The sequence below is a fragment of the Colobus angolensis genome, unplaced genomic scaffold, assembly GCF_000951035.1.
Source record: "Colobus angolensis palliatus isolate OR3802 unplaced genomic scaffold, Cang.pa_1.0 Scaffold51, whole genome shotgun sequence".
Lineage (NCBI taxonomy): Eukaryota > Metazoa > Chordata > Mammalia > Primates > Cercopithecidae > Colobus > Colobus angolensis.
The window spans coordinates 13,789,848-13,808,629 of NW_012118599.1; the positions used below are offsets into that span (position 1 = coordinate 13,789,848).

At 48.4% G+C, this 18,782-nt stretch overlaps 1 protein-coding gene across 1 annotated transcript in view; it reads right to left on the reverse strand.

The window, feature by feature from the left end:
- CUL9 (cullin 9) overlaps window positions 1-18,782 on the reverse strand; it is a 44,262-nt gene that overhangs the window by 16,703 nt on the left and 8,777 nt on the right. The window contains exons 9-26 of the mRNA XM_011960387.1: window positions 15,898-16,105; window positions 12,792-12,988; window positions 12,203-12,420; window positions 10,645-10,891; window positions 10,125-10,230; window positions 9,340-9,567; window positions 8,969-9,059; window positions 8,659-8,830; window positions 6,687-6,792; window positions 6,299-6,394; window positions 5,859-6,034; window positions 5,468-5,601; window positions 4,920-5,099; window positions 4,602-4,711; window positions 4,344-4,526; window positions 4,039-4,199; window positions 3,032-3,260; window positions 2,757-2,946 (exon numbers count right to left, since the gene is read on the reverse strand). Coding sequence (XP_011815777.1) covers window positions 2,757-2,946; window positions 3,032-3,260; window positions 4,039-4,199; window positions 4,344-4,526; window positions 4,602-4,711; window positions 4,920-5,099; window positions 5,468-5,601; window positions 5,859-6,034; window positions 6,299-6,394; window positions 6,687-6,792; window positions 8,659-8,830; window positions 8,969-9,059; window positions 9,340-9,567; window positions 10,125-10,230; window positions 10,645-10,891; window positions 12,203-12,420; window positions 12,792-12,988; window positions 15,898-16,105 — 3,032 coding nt within the window. The remainder of the gene's footprint in view (window positions 1-2,756; window positions 2,947-3,031; window positions 3,261-4,038; window positions 4,200-4,343; window positions 4,527-4,601; window positions 4,712-4,919; window positions 5,100-5,467; window positions 5,602-5,858; window positions 6,035-6,298; window positions 6,395-6,686; window positions 6,793-8,658; window positions 8,831-8,968; window positions 9,060-9,339; window positions 9,568-10,124; window positions 10,231-10,644; window positions 10,892-12,202; window positions 12,421-12,791; window positions 12,989-15,897; window positions 16,106-18,782) is intronic.

An 18,782-nucleotide genomic window follows, 5' to 3' on the forward strand; every position in this document is an offset into this window, starting at 1 on the left:
GAGCTTGCAGTGAGCTGAGATCCGGCCACTGCACTCCAGTCCGGGCGACAGAGCGAGACTCTGCGTCAAAAAAAAAAAAAAAAAAGTTTAAGGAAGCCAGATACGGTAGCTCACACCGGTAATCCCAGCACTTTGGGAGGCTGAGGCGGGAGGATCGCTTGAGTCCAGGAGTTCGAGATCAGCCTGGCCAACACGGCAAAACTGTGTTTCTACAAAAAATACAAAAATTAGCTGGGAGTGGTGGTGCACAGCTATAGTCCCAGCTACTTGGGAGACTGAGATGGGAGAATCACTTGAGCCTGGGAGATGGAGGTTGCAGTGAGCCACCCGAGATCGTCACGCTGCACTCCAGCCTGGGTGACAGAGTGACACCCCCTCTCAAAAAATACAAGTAAAAGGACAAACTGCATACTTTGAATGCTTAAAATGGCAAATATTATGCTAGTTATTTAATACCACAATTTAAAAAAAAGGTATGCAAAAGATTAAGAACTTCTCTCCATGTAAAAACAAAAAGCTAAAGATAGAAAAAGATAAACTGGAAAGACAACAACCAAAGAAAGTTGGTATACTATTAATACCAGAAAAAAACAGACTTCTAGAGAAAAAGCTTTATTAGAAAGAAAGTCACTTCATAATAATGTTTCATTGACTCTGGAATTTCTAAACCTGCATGGTCCATCATAGTAGCCATTAGCCACATGTAACTATAAATGTTACATGTAACATTTATAGTTATAAATGTAAATTTAACTATTTAAATTTAAGCTGATTATGACTGAGCGCCGTGGCTCATGCCTGAAATCCCAGCAATTTGGGAGGCCAAGGCAGCTGGATCACCTGAGGCCAGGAGTTCGAGAGTAGTCTGGCCAACATGGTGAAACCTCGTCTCTACTAAAAATACAAAAATTAGCCGGGCATAGTGGTGCACACCTGTAATCCCAGCTAATCAGGAGGCTGAGTGAGGTAGGAGAATCGCTTGAATCCAGGAGGCGGAGGTTGCAGCGAGCCAAGATCAAGCCATTGTATTCCAGCCTGGGTGAGACAGTGAGACTCTCTCTGTCTCAGAAAAATTAAAATAAAATAAAATAATAAACTGATTACAATTAAATGAAATTATTTAGTTCCTCAGTTATATTAGCCACATTCCAAGTACTTAATTTCCATCAATGACTATCATACTGAATAGTGCAGAAAATAATTTTTCTATCATTGTAGAAAGTTCTACTGGATGGCACTGTTAAACTATTTTAACCTTCTAACAAAATAGCCAAAAAATATATATACAGTAAAACCAGTATGATTAGCAATTTTGAAAAACTCACCATCATAGTGGTAATTTTAGCACCCCTCTCTCAGTAGTAGATCAAGTAGACAAAAACTACTAACTTTACAGAAGATGTAAACAAAACAATTAACAAGGTCAATTTGGCAAAATATGTAGAATCCAGTTAAGAATACACATTCTTCTTAATCACACATGAAACAGGTAAAATATGACCATCTACTAGGCCATAAAGAAGCCTCAATAAACTGCAAAGATTCAGAATCATAGAAACCATGCTCTTTGGCCACAGGGGAATGAGGGTAGAAATATAAAACAAAAAAATAACTGAAGAAAAACTTGTTTGGAAATTAAAAATATATTCTTCTGAAAAAAAAATAAAGAAAAATTTAGAAATTTAAAAATTCTTAGAACTAAACAATAATAAAAATAATACATAATAAAAACTTAGGGAACATCCCAAATGTCCATCAATAGCAGAAAGGGTAAATACATCCATACAATGGAATATGACTCAGCAAAAGAAATGAATAAACAAATGATACCCCTGACAACTTGGATCACTCCCATGGACAGTATGTTTCGTGAAAGACATCAGACACAGCAGAATACTGTATGATTCCATTTACATGATGTTCAAATACAGGCACAAATCTATGGTGATAAAGGTTAAAAATAATGATTTCTCCTGGAAGAAGACATTGACCGGAAAGGGGGCATGAAGGAGAGAGCCTTCCATGATGCTGGAAATGTTCTGTATCTTGATGGGGGTGTGAGGGAGGTAGATACATGGGTGTATATTAATATAACAATTCATGAAGCCTTATAATTAAGATTTGTGCACTTTACTGAATAATAGTTATATCCCAATCTGAAAAATCTTTTTGGCCAGGCACAGTGGCTCACCGAGGTGGGTAGATCACCTGAGGTCAGGAGTTCGAGAGCAGCCTGGCTAACATGGTGAAACCCCGTCTCTACTAAAAATACACAAATAGCCGGGTGTGGTGGTACACGCCTGTAGTCCCAGCTACTCGGGAGGCTGAGGCAGGAGAATCGCCTGAACCCAGGAGGCAGAGGTTGCAGTGAGCCAAGATCACACCACTGCACTCCAGTCTGGGTGACAGAGTGAGACTTCATCTCAGAAAAAAAAAAAAAAAAATCTTTTAAAACTTTATAGGATGCCACTAAAGCAGTATTGAGAGGAAATGAAGTCTTAAATACTTTTATTTGGAAAAAAGTCTGAAAAGACTAAAAATCAATGTTAGAAAAAGAAAACAGAACAAATTCATAGAAAGTCAAAGGAACTGATGAGAGCAGAAATTAATGAAACTACAACCCATGCTTTCTCATCCCTCCGTAGGAGCTGATATTTTTCTTCATATCTATATCCTGTCCAAAGGTCCTCTCCTCTTCCTCTCTTGCCACCCCCAGTCTCACCCCGATCTCCAATTTCCTCTCCCTAGTTCCTCACTCTGGCTGTAGAAACTGGAGAAACGGTCAAGGGCATCACAGAATTCTGTGGGAAGGCACTTTCTGGGATGGTACAGGTAGCAGAGTGGGGAGACCGGCCAGCAGCGTGGTGACAGGACCAGTATAGAAACGGCTGGACTTGGATCTTCAATAAATAATTCTTTCTCAGCTTCCTCCTCCTCCTCTTCCTCCTGAAGGACAGAAGGATTTCAAGGGCCCTTGGGCTCCCTTCTTTGATCTAGTCTTCTCTCACTCTCCTATTCTCCCTGCTCTTACCTCCTCTTCCTCTAGTCTCTTTTCCTCCTCGTCTTCCTGCTCCAAGAACAACTTGTCGAGCCGCTGGAGCTGGAAGAGGTGGAACTGGCGCTGCAGCTCCTCAGAGGTACTCAGGCTCTGCAGCATCAGCTGGGGGAGGCGGTTGGGAAAACAGAGGCCAATCTCCTCCAGCAGAGCCCCCTCCAGCCAGCTCGAGCCAAAGCTCAGGAGACGGTCCGCCATGTAATGCCTGCAGCACACACAGCCCGGGCCAAGCCTCAGTGTGGGTGGCAGCGTGGCCCAGCCTCCCCCTCGAGAATGTAGGTCCCTCTGTCCCTCTGCCTGGGTCACACACCCTACCTCACCTCTTCTCTCCCACTCCCTTTCCACCAATACATGACCACCTCCACTTTTTTCTTTTTTTTTTTTTTTTTGAGACGGAGTCTCGCTCTTGTCACCCAGGCTGAAATGCAATGACACAGTCTTGACTCACTGCAACCTCCAACTCCTGGGTTCAAGCAATTCACCTGCCTCACCCTCCCGAGTAGCTGGGATTACAGGTGCCTGCCACCACGCCACCACTCCTGGCTAATTTTTGTACTTTTAGTAGAGACAGGGTTTCACTATGTTGGTCAGGCTGATCTTGAACTCCTGACCTCAGGTGATGTGCCCACCTGGCCTCCCAGAGTGCTGGGATTACACACGTGAGCCACCGCGCCTGGCCAGCCATCTACATCTTTATCTCTCCTCTGCACAGCCTCTTTTCTCATCTCCCCTATAAGACTCAAATCTGTCCACTCTCTAGATCTAGGCCTCCCATCCCCTACCCCTCCAGACCTCAGGTGATGTCCTGCCTTGGCCTCCCAAAGTGCTGGGATTACACACGTGAGCCACCGCGCCTGGCCAGCCATCTACATCTTTATCTCTCCTCTGTACAGCCTCTTTTCTCATCTCCCCTATAAGACTCAAATCTGTCCACTCTCTAGATCTAGGCCTCCCATCCCCTACCCCTCCAGACCTGCACTCACTGATAGAAGTGCTCAAAAGTTGTGGCCAGTTCCAGACCAGAAAGGACCATAATGGGTTCCAGGTGCCGCTGAAGCTGCCCCAGCATTTCCACTCCAGGGGCTCCACCAATCAGGCCACCCTGGATCTGCTGGTCAATGTACCTGGCAAACTGCTCACTCATCTGGGGGCAGTGGAAAGGGCATGGGCAGACCATGAACGAGGGAGTGGAGGAGACTGGGGAGTGAAAGGAGGTGAAAGGGCAGAGCAGAAAGCAATCAACTTGGAACATGAGCTTATAGCCCTGTGGGGAGCTGGTGGGACTCACGTGAGCAGCAGTAAGGAAGGACTGCTGCAGCAAGGCGCCAGAGAAGCCACTGCGCAGAGCCAGCGTGAAGGCTGCCCGAGGCCCAAACAGCTCGGAGCCTGCTCTCTGCAAGTGCTCATAGAGTTTACAGTAACGAGGCACAAAGTCTGGGGCCCCCCAAGCTGCAGCCAGGAATCTGCCGACCTGAGGAAAAAGGCAAGAAATGACATAAAAGGAGCAGCCCCTCCCCTCCACAGACTTCTGCTTGCTTCTGCCCACCTGCTCCTGCACCACGCTCAGCCAGCATTGGGTTATGTTTCTCAGGCTGCTGCTTGGAAGCACTGGCAAAGGCCCCGGGCTCCGGTCCCGACCCTTACTGTTCTTGCTGACTGTAGAGACAGAGGGAGAAGGAAGGGGTTTCATCTCAGCCTCTGGGTGAGTACACTGGTCTTGGGTAGTGATTTCCTGGAAAGGCCAGGAAGTCTCAGGGGCCTGGAAAGGCTGGTAGCAAAGCAGAAAGAGTAAGATCCAGGGAGAAGGGAACCAGATACACCACTGCCCGCAGTCTAAGCTCCATTGGCCACGGTTGGGACTTACAGGGCCGAGTGGATGGCTCAGGAGAAGGCCCAGGAGGAGGCTCCACATGCACCAGCAAGTGGCAAAGGCGACGAACTCGAGAAGCAAAGGACGCTGCTCGACTCAGGGGGTTCTGAGAGCTCTCTCTCTGTTCTAAGTACTGATCCAGCAGCCATCCCAGGGCACTTACACCTTCTGCATCTGAAAGAAGGTCAGGAACGGGTCTCTATGGGAGATGGGAGAACAGACAGCCCAGGGCAGAGGAGAGAGAAAGATCAATTGTACAAAAAGGCTTGAGGGGTAGTGGGGCCCTAGTCCTCCCCTCACCAAGGTTTGCTTCAGCTGGAGTCAGGGGAGATGGTAACAGGGCGGGGACGGGGTAGTGGGGAAGATTCAAATACCAGAGTCTCAGGGAGCAGTGCCTGGGGCAGGAAGGAGAGAGGAACAATGAGGTGACAGGCCTTCAGGGACAAAGACAGGAACCAAAAGAACCAAGAGCATTAACTCAGGTGATCACTGGGAATAAGGACAAGGAACTGGTTAGTGGGGCCAGGTGTCAGCATGGTTACCGGGAGAGGTGATGTTCTGCACCAGGGGGCTGACCAGGGCCTCCCAGCAGGTCTTGCCCAGTGCTTGGGCGGCCTCATCATCAGGGAGGAAGCGGTCAGCAAAATTCTGCTCATGGCGTAAAACCCTGTTCAGTCTGGGAACAAACAGTGCACGGTGGAGGATTAAAGGCACTGATTTCCCAGAGGCCTCCATTCAAGTGCAGATCAGCTCCCCATCACCCGTTTGGTCCCTGACCCAACTTGTCCCAATCAACACAAACTTCTCACCTATGTTCACCTTCCCCCTCATGTCCTGGCTGCAGCTTTCCCTTCCAGACTCCCACAGAAGCATCCCTCCTACTTCTTAGTGCCCTGTTCCCTTACTCATCTTCCCTCCTCAGGCCCTACCCACCTGGGACAGAGCTGGAGGAGGCGCCGGCGGTCCTCTGCTATGTCCCGGCTCCAGGCTTGTGCCCGAATTGTGTAGAAGAGACATGTTCGGCGACACAGCTGCTCCCGGAACAGTGGCCAGAATGTGGGCTTAGGGCCCAGGACCTCCACACCCCGAACCCGGGTGTCAATGCCGCCCTGGAACATGCACAGACTTATCTGTCACCTAAGCCGCTTGAGCCACTAAGTACTACCAAAGCCAAGCCTCCTGCCCTGAGCTCCCTAGAACTGCTCAGGACATCCCCACATCTCTGGGACTCCGCAGGTCCCTGGGCATCTCCCAAGCAGATCAAGGAGAAACCTTGGCTAAAGCCCTGGCCTCTAGATGCTAGAGAACGCGGCCACTCTGGAGACCCTGTGCCACCTCCTTCTCCTCAGCCCCGGCTGACGCCCTGGCACCACCTGCTGGCAGCGCTTTATGCGGATCTGGATGATAGGCCAGAAGCGGTTCAGATTCTCCAGGAGGATCACCCGGCTGGCAGAGGGCATCACATTCACCTGGCAGGGCAAGGGAGAAGAGGGAAAGGAGAGAGCTGTCACCTCCAGAAACAGGGTTGGAAAAACTGTTGACAGTAGCCAAGTTGGTCATGGTGTGTGCCCTTCACTTCTCCTGCAGAGCCCAGGGATGGACGTGGCTCTGCATCCCTAATCCCACTCTCACTGCTTACAAGGCAATGCCTTCCCAGGAGGAAGGGATGTCACCATTCCCCAGGGACTAGGTCCTTCCCACAGGCACTGGGACAAAAAGAAGGATGTGGAGCAAGGTGAAGGGGGGCACAAGGGTTCCCACCGTGTTGAGCTCAGTGCTGATGCAGCTGGTGCTGTCACCCCCAAACACCACCACCCTGGCTGGCATGTAGCTTGAGTCCTCACTGGCCACCAACAAAGTGAGCTGCCTGGGAAAGAAGAAAGGAAACAGTCAAAGCTTGGCCTCTGGACATGGTGGCTCACACCTGTAATCCCACCATTGTGGAAGGCTGAGGTGGGAGGACTGCTTGAGGCTAGGAGTTTAAGATCAATCTGGGCAATACTGCAAGACCCCACCTCTACAAAATAAAAATCAAAAGAAAGAAAGAGAAAGGCCAGAGCCCTGGTTTTAGTTCAAAACTATTTCAAGCCACCACTTCTTTCTCGGGCTCCTGTTTCTCTGCTGGCTCCTGATGCAGCTGTCCCCACAAGACCCTCTGCTCTTCCCTTTATATTCCGCCAAAGTGACTTAATTGAAACCCACAGTTTCAACTGAAAATTAATATACAGAGGACTCCAAATCCACATCTCTATCCCAGACCACTCTCCTGAGCTTTCATGCTGTGTCCCCAACAGGTATTTCCATGTCATGTCCCATAGGCGCCTCAAAGTCAACACGCCCAAATGAAATGATCATCTGTCCACATAAACTTGTCCTGCTTCCTATATCTCCCCTGGGAAATAAAACTTCCATGCACCCAGTACTCAACTAGCATACTGTCACTGTGGCCTTCACCTTCTCATGGCTTCCCTCACCCAAAGGCAAGCCTTGTGGACTCCACCTCTGAGGATTTCCCAGTCCATTCCCACTCCTGCTGTCTAACTGAACACATGGATCCTTTCTCTACTAGACCACTGCATAAACCTTCCATCTCTTTCTTCTGACCTCCAACCCAAACTCCCAAAATTGCCAGAGTGAGCTTTCTCAATAAAAAAATCCAGTTTTCGGCCGGGCGTGGTGGCTCACGCCTGTAATCTCAGCACTTTGGGAGGCCGAGACGGCGAATCACGAGGTGGGGAGACTGAAACCATCCCGGCTAACACGGTGAAACTCCGTCTCTATGAAAAATACAAAAAATTAGCCAGGTGTGGTGGCGGGCACCTGTAGTCCCAGCTACTCGGGAGGCTGAGGCAGGAGAATGGCGTGAACCCGGGAGGTGGAGCTTGCAGTGAGATTGTGCCACTGCACTGCAGCATGGGCCACAGAGCAAGACTCTGTCTCAAAAAAAGAAAAAGAGAAAGAAAAAAAATCTAGTTTTCCCTCTTCCCTTCTTAAAATCTTCTAATGGCTCTCCAAGTTTTGGAATAAAGTTCAAACTGCTTAGCTCACAAAACACTTTGTGATCTGCCTTTGCCTACTTTTCTGGCCTGTATCTTCTGCTACTTATAGTTTTCATTGCAGCCAAACATGATTACTAAAGTCCTTCCAAATACAGTTTCTTACTTCCATTTTGCACATATGCTGTCCTTGTGCCTAGAATATTGCCCCCTCTTTATCTACCTAATTTCAATGTCAAAACCCAGTTCAGTCACCCCCTCCTTCCAGAAGTCTGCTCTGATGCCTGTCCGTCTCAGGTCCACATGTGGACAGCAATGCTTTTTCTTACTCTGTGCTCTTACTTGATTTTCTAGTGTAGCTCCCCAGCTGGAATGTAGGTACCATATCTTATTGTCCTTCTATTTCCAGACCCTTGCACAGTGCCTGACACAAATGCTTGGCATTAAACAAATGCCCACAGGAGAAATGGATAAGTGAGCTGTTGATCTCCCTCAACACTAAGCACAGGGCAGTGCCATCTGTACCTGTTGGGGTACAGGTCACCAGATTCCAGGAGTGAGGGGAAGTCTATACTCAGCGCAGCAAAGGCAGGCCAATGTGTCTATGTGTTCACTGCACAAGAAAGGTTTGAGTATGTCCCTCAGGCATGTGGATTATAGCTGGGGTTGTGTGTATCTGGGTGCTTTGGGGAAGTATCCTGGGGCACAGCAGAACATTCATATATGTGTGTTCACACCTAACAAGAACACCACGGTGCATGTGCAGGGTGATGTAGTGGGAGCCGGTGCTGCCATTGGACTCCCAGTAGGTCTTGGGGTTGTGGTCCGTCAGCTTGCTGGCCCGGTGCGGGTTGGAGGACACCTCCACCTTCTCCCAGCACTTGTCCTCCTTCACTTCCACACTGGAGCCTGGGGGCAAGGGGGAAGGGGTGGCGGTCACAGCCAGGTTAGTTGAGAGAGGGAAAAGGAAAAGGTCTAGGGAGCAGGAAGGGAAGGGGAGAACAGACACTGGATGGGAGCCAGGAGAAAGCAGATGAGGGCACTAACCCTGGCAGAGATGCCTGAGGAACACATCAAAGAAGGGGATATTGATGGGTCGGTGCGTTCGTCTGTGGTCTTCGATCTGGCCCAGCACCATCTGCAGCCGGAACATCAGGGAGAATGAGGAAGGGGAGAGGGAGGAACACAGAGAAACACCCAGAAACAGGTCGACAGAAAAAGTAAAGGGTCAATGGTACACTCAACTCCTCTCTCCCCACATTTTGACAGAACCATGTGGAGTCAAGGTTAGGAAACAAGTGCCCCAGATTTGCTACAACCTGTGCCAAACAGGGATACCGAAGAGGAACACAGTGAATCCCCTTCCCCTGCTTCTGACTTGCATTCTCTCAGCTTGCATTCCCACAGCCGCTCCTCACCTGAATGCAGCCAGCCAGGATGCTAGAGGTGAGGTTGCTATAGAGCTGTGCGTACTTCTCACACTCTGTCACCAGGTCCCGAAGCTCACAGCCCAGCAGCAGCTGAGCTGAGTGCTTGTCCAGGACTTTGGAGAGGACCTCTTTTGCTCCCAGGCAGCAGAGCACCACAGCATAGTCTTTATGCATCAAGGCCAGGCGATGTAGGAAGCAGGTCAGCTCCTGAACAATCTAAGTCCAGAGCCACATAGATTAATTTACAGGAAACAAGAGGTAGGATATGTAAGGATTGAGGAGAGGGTTCAGTAAAGGAAGTGTTGTGGCTGAGATTGCGGAGACATGCCAACGCCCCGGGAAACAAGAGTGCCAAAGTCAGGGTGGAGTTAAACAGAGGAGTGCTGGGACTCCAGAATGAGATGGCAGAACAGAGCTTCGGCATAGCTTTCCAGGCTGCTTCTTGCCGGGCCAAGCTATGTTAACCCTGGTGCCTGAGCCTTGCTCTCCAATGCACAAACCCTGAAGGGAGGAAAGCTGTTTGGATTGGTGAATGTGGGCTTCTCCTTAGTCCAGAATCTCAAATCCAAATCTAAAATCATCTAAAAGGTTTATACTTCAAAGATCCCAGTTCTGGAGACTCTTAGATTACATTACCCTTCCTCTTCCTACATCCATCCCAGTGCCCCAAGATCCATTCAGAAAGGCCCTGCTGTGCCCTCCAGAGCCTCACAAGGAAGTTGGTGCCCTAGATGCTGCCCATCCCTCCCTTCCCCTTGCCAGGGTTCTAGTACCTCAAAGTCACTGCTAGGGCCACTCAGGCAGTTGAGGCAGGGTTCCAAGACCTCGTGCCAGGGGAGGACCATTGCCTCAGGGAAATCCAGCAGTCGGGTTATGACCCTGGTGAGGGGATAGAAACGAGTAAAGTCAGGTCAGGCGCAGTGGCTCACGCCTATAATCCCAGCACTTTGGGAGGCTGAAGCGGGCAGATCACCTGAGGTCGGGAGTTTGAGACCAGCCTGACCAAAATGGAGAAACCCCATCTCTACTAAAAATACAAAAGTAGCTGGGCATGGTGGCGCATGCCTGTAATCTCAGCTACTCGGGAGGCTGAGGCAGGAGAATCGCTTGAACCTGGGAGGCGGAGGTTGCAGTGTGCTGAGATCGCGCCATTGCACTCCAGCCTGGGCAACAAGAGTGAAACTCCATCTCAAAAAAAAAAGAAAAGAAAAGAAAAGAAAAGAAACAAGTAAAGTCCCTGAAGTCTGCCAGTTTCCCTCGCCCTAATGCATGGTGCCTCAACAGGCCTCTCACCTCAGCACAGACAGCAGCAGAGTCTTGTTGGGCCCCGGAGCATCCAGAGTCCGCAGCAACAGGAGGAAAGGCTGGGTCTCCTGCTGGAGGCGCTTGAGGAGGGGCCTCACAGCACCCCCGGGGCTGCCCTCCCGGCACAGCACACGCTCCAAGTCCAGGAGTAGTTCTGCAGATGGGCCCCCAACCAGGGATCGAATCAGTAGCTCAGGGGACCCATCCTGACCCTGGATGATGGGGGTCTCTAGAGCTGCAGCCAGACACACCGGAGGGAAAAATGTCGATGAAGAGTCTTAACAGTTTGCCAAACTGAGAACTGGGAAGGTCCAGAAAATCACCCCAAAATTTTCCTTCTATATTGAGGATGTCTACAGTTTTTAACCAAACTATGGGAGACTTTCTTTCCTGATCCCAAATACAAACCTAATCACATTTGAAAAAAAACTAGTATAGCAAGCATTGTCAAGTTAAACACAAGACATTTTAAATCTCTTATAGTCATATTATTAAATGTTAGCTATAGTAAATATTAACTATGATGATTACATTCCTGTACTACCTGCATGGCGGCTTTAGGTACACAGACTAAAAGATACATACATATTTCCTATTTTTCTTTTTTTTTTTTTTTGGAAATGGAATGTCGCTCCGTCACCCAGGCTGGAATGCAGTGGCATGATCTCAGCTCACTGTGACCTCCACCTCCTGCACTCAAGCGATTCTCCTGCCTCAGCCTCCCAAGTAGCTGGGATTACAGGCACCCACCACCATGCCTGGGTAATTTTTGTATTTTTAGTAGGGACGGGGTTTCACCATATTGGTCAGGCTGGTCTCAAACTTCTGACCTCAAGTGATCTGCCTGCCTCAGCCTCCCAAAGTGCTGGGATTAAAGGCGTGAGCTATTGCACCCGGCCACATATTTCCTATTTCAATATCCCTCCATACTTCTAGGTTTTCACTTGTTTTTCAATCACAAAGGGTTTCTTCCCCAGTATCAATATTTAATGTTTCCAGGCACAAGCGTTCTGTACCATAAATTATAATTCCTCTTAAGAAGGCCTCCCTATTCTGTGAAGAGAAAGTTAAACTTGGGCCAGACAAGGTGGCTCACGCCTGTAATTCCAGCACTTTGGGAGGCCAAGGTGGACAGATCACGAGGTCAGGAGTTCGAGACCAGCCTGACCAACACGGTGAAACCCTGTCTCTACTAAATACACAAAAATTAGCCAGGCGTGGTGGCATGCGCCTGTAATCCCAGCTACTCAGGAGGCTGAGGCAGGATAATTCCTTGAACCTGGGAGGCAGAGGCTGCAGTGAGCTGAGATCACGCCACTGTACTTCAGCCTGGGCAACAGCAATTTCCTTGCACATATTCCCCAGTCTCCCTCTTCTTGGTCGGGAAATTCTACTTAAGACCTAACTTGAGCACCACAATGCTCACTCATTTCCTGAAGTTTCCTTGTATCTTTCCAGTAAGGAGCTGATATGTAAACCTTAGCCTTCATGGTCACTGGCTGGCACTGTGTGATTCCTCTGCAAAACCACCCCTCCACAATGATACCTGCATGCTCAGGGCTGCCCGGCGGCTCTGAGTAGCGATTGAGAAGCATCATGAGGATGGTGCGTGTGGTAGGCATAGGTTCTGTCCCCGGTGCTATCCCTGAGTGCCTAAACAACGTGTCTCTTAGCTCTCTGGTTATAATCTGGTCTCCCAGAGTGTGGTGGTTGCACAAAAGCAGGTTGAGCAGGAGCAAGCCATTTCTCGCTGCAGAAGAGCACCTGGGAGGAGGGAGGTGACCAGGAAGAACCTTAGAGACCATGAATGCAATGGAAGTAGCAAAGCAAGCACAGAGGGCTGGGCAGCTAGGGAGCAAAGGGCTCCAGTGGGCCCTCTGAGCCAGGACATCTGATCCCCTGACCTCAGGCCACTCCTCCCAAACCCATAAAGGGAGGTCAGTGCGTCTCTGGTCTCTGCCCTCTCTGGGAATCTCCCTATCCCCAATCCACTTGGGTTCTCTTCCAACAACAATTGCTTAATCCAGAGGTGACAACATGAGGGGAATTTCTGTGGAGAACATGAGCCTGGAGCACAGGAGTAGCAGGGTTTGGGACTAAGCAGGAGCCTGGAGTTGGGAGGGTAATGCCCTGACCCCTCAGTGTTCAGCATCAGGATCACGGCTGCAGGGACAGTGAGAAGCAGGCTCTCAGAGCCCGGGCGTGTAGCAGAGTCGATGCTGGCGAAGATCTCTCTGGTCATCTGAGCATCAAACAAAGAGTGGATAGAATCTCGGCCAGTAACAAAAGTGGGGATCTCCGAGGAGCTGGCGATGGCCAGCATCTTCAGTGCCTGTGAGGGGGATGTGAGAGCAGAGTGAGGAGGGGACAGAGCCACCATGAGGAAAGGGAGGCCTCATTCTAGACCTCAAACTTTGGGGCACCTGAGCTGTTTGCAAATAGGTAGAATAGGAGACAGAAATGGAAGAGGTAGTGATGGGATATCAAATACCACAAAGAAAGGGAAGGAGGCAGGGAGGAAGGAAAAGAAAAAAGAAACTGAACAACAAAAAACCCTGAGACTGGATGGTAAAATCAGCCTTCCACTCCTCTCGGCCCCCAGGCTCCCAGCACCAAGGCTACCGGAGTGGGACAGCCACCCCTCCTGTATCTTCCCCTCAGGATGGTGCCCCTCCCAGCATCTAGTTGTCTTCAGGGGCTTCTCACAGTTGTCTCCCATCTCACTTGCACTTCTTCCTTTGCAAAATCTCTCTTCCCTTGAGCTCCATGACTTCACATCCTCCTGGCATTTCTCCTACCTCTCTGGTGTTCCTTTGCCCCAGGGAACTGAGGTTCCTTGTCCCCTTTCTCTGGACTCTGTACTCACCCACACTGAGGCAACCAGGTCCATTCCCATTGCTTCCATTACCACCTATATGCCAAGTCTCCAAAACCTGTGTCTCCTGGCCTTAGCCAGTATCCAGCCCTTCTAGACAAGACTTCTTGGTTGTCTCACAGGCAGTGGTTGGCATTATAGGAAAAATTATTGTAATGTGTAAACCTGTCTGCTGGGACTATAGAGAAAAACTAAATTAAAATAGATACTGCACAATCAGAGTGCAAATTGTCTCTCCTAGTGAAAGGGTTGATTCTCTACAAGAAATCCACGACAGATGGACTGGGCTAGAAATAATTCTCAGGACAATGCCTCTTGTAAGGCCTGGACCCTCCAAGCAACTTCTACTTCTCAATGAAGCTTTCTCCCTGTAGTTACACCACCCTCCCCCAGTTAGCTGAGTTCTGTAGACTTTAAGTTATTAACAAGATGATGTAATTTTATTTCAGGGCAAGATTTTTTTGAGATGAAGTCTCACTCTGTCACCCAGGCTGGAGTGCAATGGCACAATCTCAGCTCACAGCAACCTCCCCGTCCTGGGTTCAAGAGATTCTCCCGCCTCAGCCTCCCAAGTAGCTGGAATTACAGGCATGCACCACCACGCCCGGCTAATTTTGTATTTTTAGTAGAGACAAGGTTTCACCATGTTGGCCAGGCTGGTCTTGAACTCCTGACCTCAGGTGTTGCACCCACCTTGGTCTCCCAAAGTGCTGGAATTACAGGCGTGAGCCACCATGCCCAGCCATTTTTATTTTTATTTTTTTGCCATGATCTATAGTGGATGGTAATTGCTATGTTTTGGTCATGTAATTTGAGAGGATCAGGGAATTCTTTGAGCAGGATGGTCTAGACTATGAATGCCTGGCTGCTCTTGGTACCATAAAGAAAAGTACCCCCCAGGCTGGACATGGTGGCTCACACCTGTAATCCCAGCACTTTGGGAGACCGAGGCGGGAGGATCACGAGCTCAGGAGAGCCAGACATCCTGGCCAACATGGTGAAACCCCGTCTCTACTAAAAATACAAAAAATTAAGCTGGGCATGGTGGCACGCGCTCAGGAGGCTGAGGTGGGAGAATCGCTTGAACCCGGGAGGCAGAGGTTGCAGTGAGCTGAGATCGCGCCACTGCACTCTAGCCTGGGCGATAGAGCAAGACTCCATTAAAAAAAAAAAGAAGGAAGGAAAGGAAGGAAGGAAAGGAGGGAGGGAGGGAGGGAAGAAGGAAGGGAGAGAGAGAGGAGGAGGGGAGGGGAGGAGACAGGAGGAGAGGGGACAGGAGGGGAGGGGACAGGAGGAGAGGGAACAGGAGGGAAGGTAATGGAAGGGAGCCTCCTGGCCTCTCCCAGGACAGCCTGCTCTAAGAGGACACGTGCTCCCGTTCATGCTGCTGCCATTATACTACTGGAATACATTCTCAGAACTGCTCTGGCCAAAGCCTGCCTGTCTCCCTCAGGAACCCTCAGGCTATACAGAGCTCTTCTGCCTGCACCACCCTACCAGCTAGCACTTCTGTCTGGAGTAACCAGTAAGCCAATTCTTCTGTAAGCTACTCTGGATAAGGGCCTTCCTTCCCAATTCTCTGGGCAATGGCAATGCTGGCTTTGTTTTACCCAAATCTAGTAACAGAGTATTTTCTACGTAAGGGTGCCACCTGGATAAAAGAGGTAAAAAAAAACTTTTTGGTCACATCTAGAAAATTAGTTTTTAACCAGACACCTAATCATAACTAAAAAGGCAGGAACACTCAACATACCTGAAAACTCAACTCCTGACGTTCTCCCCATATCTCCTCCTCCTGCCACATTCTCTCTCAGTAAATGGCCATTTCATGCAACCCTGCTGCTTAATTTTATACCTGGGAGTCATTCTTAACCCTGGCCTCGGCCGGGCATGGTGGCTCATGCCTGTAATCCCAGGAGGCTGAGGCAAGAGAATCACTTGAACCCAGGAGGTGGAGGTTGTAGTGAGCCGAGACAGCGCCACTGCACTCCAGCCTAGGCAACAGAGAGAGACTCCGTCACAAACAAACAAAAAACCTCCTGGCCTGGCACAGTGGCTCATGCCTATAATCTCAGCACTTTGGGAGGCTGAGGTGGGAGGATCACTTGAGCCCAGGAGTTCAAGATTAGTCTGGGCAACATAGCAAGATCCTGTCTCCACCAAAAATAACTCCAAAACTCCCTTTTTCCTTTTTCCAAACACTCAATCCCCAAGAATGTCCGGATCAAACTCTTAAATCCATCTCCCTCTTTCCATTCCAAAGTCTACTCACTGGTCTGAAGCACCAAAGTATCTCCTCAAGATCAGTAGTCCCCAATCTGCCTGTCTTGCCCATTGTTCTCACCCGCCAGGCCGAATGTACTCACCGCCAGCCCAGCCTGCTGCACCAAGACAGAAGTCTTATATTCTTGCATGCAGACCAGTACAGCATAGATGCCACCCTCCCTGGCAAAGAGCGGCCGCCACTCGTGCTTGGTCATGAGCAGGTAAAGGAGGCGCAGGGCCTGCACCACCACCATCTTCTCTCCCACCTGGTTGGTTAGCAGCTCCACCAGCATCTTCACTAGCTTCTCTCTGACAAGAGAAGAGACATTGGGGCTCCCCATCCCAAGGAGTCTTGCCTGACCTCCCAGCCATGGCACCATCGGACTCCCTGACCAATCCCATCCACCGAGAGCTAGTCCATCCTCTCTGCCCCACCCAAACCTGCTATCCTTGCTTCAGTCTCACCCCAATCCCCTCCCCTCTGCAGCCAAACTGCCTGTGGCTCCTCAACTAATGAAGGAGGCAGTAGAAAAAATGTTTACAAACTCTGGCTCATCTTTTCAAATAAATCTATAAATTCAAAGTGATGCTAATCAAAATGCCTAAAAGGTGGTTTTGTTTGTCTGTTTTTGAGATGGAGTCTTGCTCTGTTGCCAGGCTGGAGTGCAGTGGCGCAATCTCAGCTCACTGCAACCTCCACCTCCCAGGTTCAAGTGATTCTCAAGCCTCAGCCTCTCGAGTAGCTGGGACTACAGGTGCGTGTTACCACATCCTGCTAATTTTTTGTATTGTTTTTCAGTAGAGACGGGGTTTCACTATGTTGGCCAGATTGGTCTCGAACTCCTGGCCTCAAACAGTCTACTTGCCTTGGCCTCCCAAAGTGCTGGCCTAAAAGGTTTTTAAAAACACCGTGACAGGCAGATCTAGGCCTTGGACATGTTCAGAAAAAAATAGTGGTGGCCAGGCGCAGGAGCTCATGCCTGTACTCCTAGCACTTTGGGAGGCTGAGGTGGGCGAATCGCTTGAGCCCATGGCTTTTGCCATGCGCAACATGGCAAAACTCCATCTCCACAAAAAATTATCTGGCATAGTGGCCTGTGCCTGTAGTCTCAGCTACTTGTGAGGCTGAGGTGGGAGGATCACCTGAGCCTAGGAGGTTGAGGCAGCAGCAAGCTGTGATCATGTCACTGTACTCCAGCCTGGTTGACAGAGTGAGACCTTGTCTCAAAAAAAAAAAAAAAAGTGGTAGACTTGCCTATTATTATCAAAATATAAATATAAACTTGTAATAACTGCAACCCTGGAACTGATATAGGGTAGCTAAATAGCTCAATAGATGAGAAGAGAGATAAGGGTGGTATACAAGCCAGTAAAAAAAAAAAGGAAGAACCACTTAAAATATAATGTTGTGTGGGCACAGTGACACACACCTGTAATCCCAGCACTTTGGGAAGCTGAGGTAGGTGGATCACTTGAGGCCAGGAGTTCAAGACCAACCTGGCCAACATGGTGAAACCCCATCTCTACTAAAAATACAAAATTTAGCCAGGCATGGTGGCGTGGGCCTGTAATCCCAGCTATTCAGGAGGCTGAGGCAGGAGAATCGCTCGAACCCAGGAGGCGGAGGTTGCAGTGAGTCGAGAATTGCACTGCTGCACTCCGGTCTGGGCGACAAAGCAAGACTCTGTCTCAAAATAGTTAATTAAACAAAATGTAATGTTGACTGAGGTGGGAGGATTGCTTGAGGCCAAGAGTTTGAAACCAGCCTAGGCAATATAGTGAGACTCCATCTCTACAAAAAAAAAAAAAAAAATTAGCTGGGTGTGGTGGCTCATTCCTGTAGTCCTAGCTACTTGGGAGGATAAGGAAGGAGGTTTGCTAGAGGCTAAGAGTTTGAGGCTGTGTGAGCTATGTGATCTTGCTACTGCACTCCAGCCTGGTCAATAGACTGAGACCCTGTCTCTAAAAGAAACAAAACAAAACACACATACACACACACACACACACACACAATGCAATTTAGAGATACCTGGCTATCCATATGAAAACACTGAAGCTGGAGCTCTACTTCACAACATTTGCAAAAATAAACTGCAAATGAATTTTTAAATGAATTTTAAAAATACAAAATCATGGGTATTTTTGGAAAATATAGGGAAATATTTTTATAATCCTGGAACAGAATAGATCTTTTTAAGTAGGACACAAAATCTAGAAGCCATAAAAAAGCTGAAAAATGTAGCAACAAACAGTCTGAAACTCTAGCATGATGAAAAAAACACTATACACAAAATTACGAGACAAGCGCAGGAGCTAGACAAAGGGGCCAGTGGCAACGCTGATCTAAGAGAAGAGGAAGAAGTGCCTCTCAAGTCCCAGATCAGGGTGAGGGTCAGGAGAGAAAATAGCAGGTATTGACTGTTGCTTAACAGTGATAGTGACGCCAACTGAGGAGGTGGCTTGGGAACTATGAGGGGAAAAAACACCGAAGGAGAACTTCTGGGAAAGAAGGCAAATAAAGGTACTGAGAAAGTTCTGCTTTTAATCTATCTTTTCTAAGAAGTTTTATAATGACAACAGTATGAATGAAATAGGCTTTAAATACATATCCCCTTCCATGGCCATGATTTCTTATATATTAGATAATATACATGAGTAATATATATGAATAGATATAGAAATATGTAAGGATGTTTACCCACATGTTAACAGTGATTGTCTCTGCCTTAATGGCTTTCAGATGTTTTTTCTGTCAGTCTCACTTGAATATGATCAGATAATTTTTATTTTAATAATTTTCTAACATTTTTACTGTATGTATTATTCTATAACCACAAAATAAAGCTAATATGATTTTTAAAAAGACAAGCAAAATATCTGCAACATAAATAACAAAGGAATAACCAAAATTCCTATAAATACATTAAAAAAGGCAAAGATCTAATTAAAAAGTGGGCAAAGGATAAGAACAGAGTATTTGGCCAGG